The sequence below is a fragment of the Myotis davidii genome, unplaced genomic scaffold (assembly GCF_000327345.1).
Source record: "Myotis davidii unplaced genomic scaffold, ASM32734v1 scaffold726, whole genome shotgun sequence".
Classification (NCBI taxonomy): Eukaryota; Metazoa; Chordata; class Mammalia; order Chiroptera; family Vespertilionidae; genus Myotis; species Myotis davidii.
Genome location: NW_006297808.1, coordinates 2,696,421 through 2,704,783, shown reverse-complemented (window position 1 = coordinate 2,704,783; position 8,363 = coordinate 2,696,421). Strand labels below are relative to the sequence as shown.

Genomic DNA, 8,363 nt, shown 5'->3' with positions numbered 1-8,363 from the left:
CCGCGGAGCGGGGGCTCTGGGAAGGCGACCCGGGCTGCGGCGCGGCTCCCTGCGAGGAGGAGCAGGGCGGCGGCTCCGCCCTGGAAAAAAGGCGTAGCCGGAGGTTACAGAAAACTCTAGATGCCGGCGCCCCAGACAAGGAGAGGATTGTCCGTGGGCGTGGGCGCGGGCGCGGGCGCGCGGGGCGGGGCGAGCGGAGGGGGCCCGGTTTTTTTCCGCGGTCACGAGCCGAGGACTTCGGTCAGAGGCAGCCCAGCCCACCGCTCGCCAGATACCGGAGAAAACTGAAACCCGGAGAGGGAAGTGACCCCTTGCGGTCCGATGAGAGGCGGGTCTTCGCCATTGCCCTGCCCCGGCGGCGGGGCGGAAGACTGGAGAGCGAGGCTGTGGGGACACGCGGAGCGGGGGCGGAGGAGGAGCGGGCGGAAGGCAGAGAGAGGCCGAGGGGACTGAAGCCCCAGAGGGGCGAGTGGTTGAAGTGTCTGTGGAGAGTCCTCAGGGACCTCTCAGATCGCCCACTCAAGACTGCTGCTCCTAGTCCTTGGGAGTCCCGTCCGTCATCTTTACGTCCCGGGAGAATCACCAGTGGCTGCCTTTGTGACAATGGCAAAAAATAAAAAATAAAGGACCAAAGGAAAATGATGTTTCTCGAAAGACCACTGGCAGCACATCCTTAAAATGACCCATTTCCAGGTTCCCACAAAATACAAAACGACACTGAGGCCGGAAGTACTTTTGCCCCTATAAAATATGGCAGAAAAGCGTGCTCATCTCCAAGGGAACATCGCATAATTAGTCAAGGCGTAGTATTGCGCATGCGTAGAAGCATACGTCGCCGGAAGTGATGTGCTCTTATTAACGCGGCTGGTTTAGCACGCGTGCGTAACAGGCTCTTCCGTCAGCTGTGTTGTGGAAATGGTGGAGAAGAAAACTTCGGGTATGTGAGCCCCCGGGGGGGGGTTTGCTCCCTTCCTTCTCTCAAATCCGACCCTGGCCTAAGATTTTTCTCACCTAATTATTAGTCTCAAATCCTTTCCTCGGTCCTCGGGTCCTGGAATCGGGGCTCCCCCAAATCATCCACTCACGTTTTACTGATACCTCTTCCCAGTGGGACTCTGGGGTGGAGAAAGGAAAAAAGATCCTTATTTTTCTAGAATTGGCTTTTTGGGAGGAGGACAGACATGCAGACCTACCATTGCCCTTTGTACCTGCTATGGCAGAGGGATGCACAGCGCCTGGGCGCATGAAAGAGGGGCACCCAATCCAGCTTCTGGAAAGGAGGGGACTGGAGGATTGGAGGGGAAGAGAACGCTTGAAAGCCTCGTTAGATTTCGCTCCTTGCAGGCGCCTGTGGACTCATTCCCCGCAGCAGGAACCACACTTGCAAAGGCAAGAAAGCAAGAAAAAGCAAGTTGCTTAGGAAGCCACGTTCACAGTTCTGGGTTTGCAGAGGCATAGTAAAAGAGGCTGGAGGGCTAGGGAAAGGCACACTTGAAAGGCATTATATACACTGCCAATGAATTTTAACTCAGAGCAGTAGAGAACCATCCAGGGCTTTTAAACTAGGGGAGTGACCGAAACAAAGTAATCTTTTAGAAAGGCAGTTCTGGCTTCAATGCAGAGGATGGATGGGAGGGACTAGGGCAGCACTGTCCAGTAGGATTTTGGGGGATGATGGGGATGTTTTTAATCAGCACTGTTCATGGCAGCATTAGCTACATGTGGCTGCTGAGCACTTGAAATGTGGTTAGTGCAATTGAGGAACTGAATTTTAAATTTTATTTCATCTTAATCTACATCTGACTTTAAATAACCACATGTGACTAGTGATTACTTGTTTGTATAGCACAGGTCTAGAGGCTGGAAGGCCAGTTAAGAAGCCATTAAGTGGTCCAGATAAAAAGAGATGAGGGTCAGAATACCTCCAGATAGACTCGTAATAAATCCAGTCATGTCACGCCTTTCTTTTTTAAAAAATGTTGTTTTTTGTTTGTTTTTTAGAGAGGGAGGGGGAAGGGATGAGAATAGAGAGATAGAAACATCCATGAGAGAGAAACATCATGGATCGGCTGCTTCCTGCACGCCCCCTACTGGGCATCAGCTGGCAACCTGAGCATGTGCCCTAGCGGGGAATCCAACCAGCAACCTCTTGGTTCATAGTTGACACTCAACTACTAAGCCACGCCAGCCGAGCGTCACTCCTTTCTTAAAACTCCTCACTGTATTTCCATCACCCTCACCACCATACAATCCTCAAATGCAAATTTTTATAGATACTTAAAAAGAAAGATTTTTAATGGTCTGCATGACTTCATACCTTTCCTCCCTCCCACACACACTTTATATACCAGCCATACAGAACTTTTCATTTGAAGGCACCACAGTCTCCCATCCAGGCTTTCTCTCATGCTGGTTCCAAGGCCTGAGACACCCTCCCTTCTCTCCCAACCAAGTTAAATTCTACTCATCAGTCAGGCCTCAACCTGGGCATACTTTCCTCTGGAAAATCTTCCTGACTACCCCAAGGCCAGGCTAAGTGTTTCTGTCATGCTCTCTGTAGCACTTTGTACTTCCCTATACCAGCATATACTATACTTTACCATTCTTGTTTTGTCATTTGTATTCGCCACTAGATTATAGACGCTGGTTGTATTCCAAGAGCTTAGGGCACAACCTGGCACTTGGAAGGGGGCAGAATAATGCAGTGATCAAGAGCATGTTTTTTTGATGCTGGGCAGTTTGGCATTTGAATTCTGACCCAGCTACTTACCAGCTATGCACAGTTCAGTAAGCTGAGGATGATAATGATACCTTTTCCGTAGGGTTGTTGTAAGGGTTAAAGGATTCCATTTGTATAGAGCTTCATATAGTGTGTGGCTCATTGTACATGCCCAGTGTTAGTCACTGGCACTGATGCTATGATTGTGGTTATAGGCCCTCAACAAATACTAGTTTAATGAATAAAGAGACATTTTGTGGTGAACAGCTGATAATGGTAATGAAGAGAGCACTTTAAAATAATCCTAGATTTTTGGTTTGGATGTCTATGTAGATGGTTTCCTTCACTTGAAGTCTACAGGAGGAGAAGCAGACTTGGGTGGGAAGGTTTTTGATTTTGAGTTGCATTGTCAATGGAGCCAGCAGGTAATCTCCTGCCGCCAGTTGAATCGTCAGTTTTGGAGCTCAAGAGAAGGTTTTGGATTGAGAAAATCACTTTTGGAGTCATTTGCTTGTAGGTGAGAGAGCTTTGTGTTTGGATTAAAAAATCTCAGGAGAGATAACAGGGACAGCCATCTCCTTAGAGGCAGAGAGAGAAGGCGAGGTTGGAAACAGAAGCATAGCCAGATATGGAAGGAAAACTGGAGTCATGTGAAAGAAGCCTCTGAAGGGACTCTTTCAATGCAAGGGAGATGGAAAACACAGTCTCAGAGTGCAGAGAACCCGGGTAAGATGTAGCCTGGACTTGGCCTGCGGAGGTCACCAGTGTCTTGAGTGTGAGTGGTTTTCATAAAAAACCAGCCGGTTACTGGGTTGGGGGTGGATGGGAGATGAAGAAATGAAACATCACATGGACTCTCCGTCAAAGAAGAGCAGCTGTGAAGTTGGGTAGACACTAGAGAGTTTCGTAGGTTTTTCCATGAAGGGAAAGTACCAGTTGAGGAGGAGAGTTTGAAGATACAAGAGGGAGGGGAGGACTCAGCCACAGGTGAAGAACTGGGTTTAGCAGTGAGACTTGGTGGGGGTGCCCCAGCAATTATAAAAGATGAGTGTCTCTGCGTGTCAGCGGCCCATTTCCTTTGAGGTAGGAAATGAAATTGCATAAAGGCCAAGTGCATTCAGGTACCAGTGGAGCCTGGAAGCCCTGAATTTACAGTGGTCTCCTCAGCACGGTTGTGTGATTTCTGCCAGCGTTTCTTTGATTGGATCCTCTGGGATTGGGAGGAAAGGCTGCAGCCAAAGAAATAGAAAACAGGCATGAGTGATTGAAATGGCAGACTTAACCAACTGGGAAGGAAGCAAAGCAGAGGGGCTGATATATATCCCCTTACCCACAGGGGAGCTCCAGAACCCCCAGTGGAGCCTGAAATTTCGGATAGTACTGAACCCTATACATATGTTTTTTCCTATACGTATATATATTTTACAGCTTCTCTTTGGCATATCTTTGACATCACTACACTTGTGGTTTTGGGGCCATTATTAAGTCAAATAAGGGTTACTTAAACACAAGCATTTCGATACCACAACAATTGATCTGATAACTGACATGGCTACTTAGTGGTTAACGGGCAGGTAGTGTATACAGCCTGGATACTTGGGAAAGAGATGATTCACAGAAAGGAGTGGGTTGGCCTGAGATTTCATCACAGGCTCCTGTTGTTGGTGGCCCTGGATGCTGTAACTCTTATGTGGCACTAGAGCTAGAACAGTGTGCAATTTAAAACTTATGAATTGTTTATTTCAATGTAACATTTTCAGATCACAGTTGACCGCAGGTAACTAAAACTGCAGAAAATGAAATCTCAGATAAGGGGGAACTACTGTATTGGTAGAAGATATAGGGGCCGAGGGCTCAGTGACTAGGATGAGATCAGAGAACTGTGACTCCACACCCCATGGATATCATCCACACACTGCCCAGAGCCTGGGTTACCCCAGCTTCTCTCTTCTCTGTGTGCCCGACCCCCAATAACTCTTCTGGTTTTGCCCCATCTAGTTCGCTCCCAGGACCCTGGACAGCGGCGGGTGTTGGACAGGGCTGCCCGGCAGCGCCGTATCAACAGGCAGCTTGAGGCCTTGGAGAATGACAACTTCCAGGATGACCCCCATGCAGGACTCCCCCAGCTTGGCAAGAGACTGCCTCAATTTGACGATGATGCAGACACTGGTGAGGTGGATGGGACTGGGGAGACATGGCTGAAGGAAGGGGAAAGAGACTGCCTCGATTAGGGTTGTGGAAGGACATTGGGCTGGGGGGCAGATGACCCAGGAGCTCCTCTGGCTCTGCCAGGAACTGGCTCCTGTGACTTTGACCAAGTCACTCTCCCCATTCTGTGCCTTAGTTTCCTCTTGTGTATGTAGAATAAAGATGATGGAGTAGGTGAGCTCTGAACTCCCTTCCAGTTCCAATATAAAGTCTTAGATTTAGGGAGTGTAGAGATGAGGAAAAGCTGGGATTAGAGAAGTTGGGGGAAGGGAAAAGGATGGTAGACAGAGGCCTACTGAGAGCCCAGGTGAGTATGGAGTAGGGAATGGACGAGGGCACTGGGAATGATGGGGCAAGGAAAGATGGTGTATTTCTTGGGACGTGACAAGTAACTCATTTCTCTTGACCTCTAGGAAAGAAAAAGAAGAAAACTCGAGGTGATCATTTTAAACTTCGCTTCCGGAAAAACTTTCAGGCCTTACTAGAGGAGCAGGTGAGAGAGGAGCTGGCAGGGAGGAACCCAGAGAGAAGGGCCAAGCCACAGAGATGCTTGTCCCTGGCGGGTGTTTGCTATGTGGGTGGAGGAGTCGTGTAGTCTTCCCCCTTGTATCTGCAGAACCTGAGTGTGGCCGAGGGCCCCAACTACCTGACAGCTTGTGCAGGACCCCCATCCCGGCCCCAGCGCCCCTTCTGTGCTGTATGCGGCTTCCCCTCCCCATACACCTGCGTCAGCTGTGGCGCCCGGTACTGCACTGTGCGTTGTCTGGGCACCCACCAGGAAACCAGGTTAGCTTGGAATGTGCCCCAGGTCCACACCCTTTTCCCCCTACACCCCACAACCTCCCAGGCCCTCTTCTCATCCTGGGCTTCTCTGCCTGTAGATGCCTGAAGTGGACTGTGTGAGCCTGGGTGTCCCTGGAGAGGAAGGCCCTCTGTGCATCAACCTGTCCTCCGAAAGGACATCACGGAAATGAAAGGTGCTCCCCTGGACCAAGAGAGGAACTTTCACTCACCCAACAAACCTTGTGTCTTCTCCTCCAGAGAAGACCAGTCTTACTCCCAGGGATGTGGCAGGGAAGTGGGCCACCCCACAGGGTACTATCATAATAAAAGTTCTTATGTGAGGAGGCACCGGCCTTTTGGTCACATGGTGTTTCAGGGGTGAGGGTGATGGGTCATCTGTTTTGCCTACTCGCTACTCTGTCCTTTTTTTCCTACCTGTCAAACACTGCTCCTACTCTCTGCCCCTCTAGGTCCCTGACCATGAAAGATTTTGTCCCATTCTCCATGTCTCTGCATTTCTTGGCTGCTTCTTGATGTCACATTTTTGGTTATTGATTTAGTTAATTTGTTTTTGCTTTTTGTTCTTCTAGTTCTTCTGAATGATTTTTGAATACAGCAAGGCCCCAGGAATGGCCAGTCTGAGGATTGTCCTGAGGAAGCTCTTATTATCAGGGGCTGTGGTATGTGAACTTATTAGCAGAGAAAACCCAGAAGTTTCTGGGAGGCAGGGAGGAATTCATGGTGTAGAGGCTCCTGTTCTTGGGGTCCCTGGATGTTATAACTCTTGGGTGGTACTAGAGCTTCTTCCACCCACACCTCTTCTAAGTGTGTGTGTGTGTGTGTGTGTGTGTGTGTGTGTGTGTGTTTAAGGAAATAATTTTTTTATATTTTTAAAATCATTTTTTATTGAGAATATTACAGATGTTCCTCCACCCCCCCCCCCCATTACCCTCCTCAACTGATTTCTGTCCTGCCTCAGGCCTCCTACGACCCTATTGTCTGTGTTCATGGGTAATGCATATCTATAATAATAAAAGTGTAATATGGTAATTAGACTAGACAGCCGAATGACCTTCCGGACGTCATTCTGACGTCCTTTTGGACTAAGACACAGTGGCAGGGGCTGAGGCAGAGGCAGATAGGGGCCATCAGGCAGGCAGACGAGCAGTTAGGGGCGATCTGGCAGGCAGGCAGAGTAGTTAGGGGTGATCAGGCAGGCAGGCAGGCGAGTGGTTAGGAGCCAGTTGAACCAGATTGCGAGAGGAATGTCCAACTACTGGTTCAGGCCCGATCTCGTAGGGATCCCCATGGGATCAGGCCTAAACTGGCAGTCGGTCATCCCCCAGGGGTCCTGGATTGCGAGAAGGGTGCAGGCCGGGCTGAGGGACTGCCCCCACACCCCATGAATTTTGTGCACCAGGCCTCTAGTATACATATAAGATCTTTGGTTAATCTCTTCCCACCCCCACTTCTCTTCCCTCTGAGATTTATCAGTCTGCTCCATGTTTCCATGCCTCTGATTCTATTTTATTCATCAGTTTATTTTGTTCATTAGATTCCTTGTTTGTTTATTTTGATTTTTAGATTAAAATATTGATAGATATGTACTTATTGCCATTTTATTGTTCATTTTTTTCTTCTTCTTTCTTCTTCTTCTTCCTTTAACATTTTGTGTATCGGCAGGCAGGCAGGCGAGTGGTTAGGAGCCAGTTGAACCAGATTGCGAGAGGAATGTCCAACTACTGGTTCAGGCCCGATCTCGTAGGGATCCCCATGGGATCAGGCCTAAACTGGCAGTCGGTCATCCCCCAGGGGTCCTGGATTGCGAGAAGGGTGCAGGCCGGGCTGAGGGACTGCCCCCAATTCTCTTTTGGCCTGATGTGTTTCTGTTGAGAAATCAGTTGATAGTCATATGGGTACTCCCTTGTAAGTAACTAACTGCTTTTCTCTTGCTGCTTTTAAGATTTTCTCTTTGTCTTTAACTTTTGGCATTTTAATTATGAGTTTTGGTATGGGCCTCTTTAGATTCCTCTTGTTTGGGACTCTCTGCATTTCCTGGACTTGTAAGTCTATTTCTTTCACCAGGTAGGGGAAGTTTTCTGTCATTATTTCTTTAAATAGGTTTTCAATACCTTGTTCTTCCATAATGTGAATGTTGGTATGCTTAAAGTTGACCCAGAGGCTCCTTACACTACCTCCATATTTTTGGATTCTTTTTGCTCTTCTGATTGGGTGTTTTTTGCTTCCTCGTATTCCAAATCCTTGATTTGATTCTGAGAATCCTCTACTTTATGTTGGATCCCTATAAATGATTCTTTATTTCAGTTACTGTATGCTTAGTTTCTGACTTGTCTTTATTTTTATCCTCACCTGAGGGTATTTTTTTCCATTGATTTTTTTTAAGAGAGAGTGGAAGGGAGAGGGAGAGACAGAGAGAAACACTGATGTGAAGAGACACATTGATTGGTTGCCTCCCGCATGCCCCCGACTAGGGCGGGAGCCTGCAACCGAGGTACATGCCCTTGACTGGAATCAAACCTGGGACCCTTCAGTGCGCAGGCCAACACTCTATCCACTGAGCCAAACCAGCTCAGGTCTTTTTTAATGTCTTTGACATTCTCACCTAGATCCTTGAAAGTCCCACTAAGTTCCT

General features: G+C 48.4%; 1 protein-coding gene across 2 annotated transcripts; it reads left to right on the top strand.

Annotated features, from left to right (window-relative positions):
• The first annotated feature begins 6 nt into the window (after positions 1-6).
• Positions 7-6,058, top strand: ZNHIT1 (zinc finger, HIT-type containing 1). Of its 2 annotated transcripts, none has more exons than XM_015570280.1 (5): positions 7-937; positions 4,718-4,888; positions 5,341-5,420; positions 5,523-5,713; positions 5,809-6,058. In XM_015570280.1, the coding sequence occupies exons 1-5, from the start codon at positions 916-918 to the stop codon at positions 5,828-5,830; spliced, it is 486 nt and encodes a 161-aa protein (XP_015425766.1). In that variant the 5' UTR covers positions 7-915; the 3' UTR covers positions 5,831-6,058. The 2 variants fall into 2 exon arrangements, with proteins under 2 accessions (XP_015425766.1, XP_006773466.1); XM_006773403.2 differs by having other exon boundaries at positions 832-937; positions 5,544-5,713.
• Positions 6,059-8,363: the final 2,305 nt, after the last annotated feature.

Bases quoted from the DNA above. Each gene is read 5' to 3' on its own strand.
- ZNHIT1 (XM_015570280.1), top strand. From the start codon at position 916: ATGGTGGAGAAGAAAACTTCGG. The intron at 4,889-5,340 runs GTGAGGTGGATG...CTTGACCTCTAG, and splicing joins TGACGATGATGCAGACACTG to GAAAGAAAAAGAAGAAAACT. The intron at 5,421-5,522 runs GTGAGAGAGGAG...GGAGTCGTGTAG, and splicing joins AGGCCTTACTAGAGGAGCAG to TCTTCCCCCTTGTATCTGCA.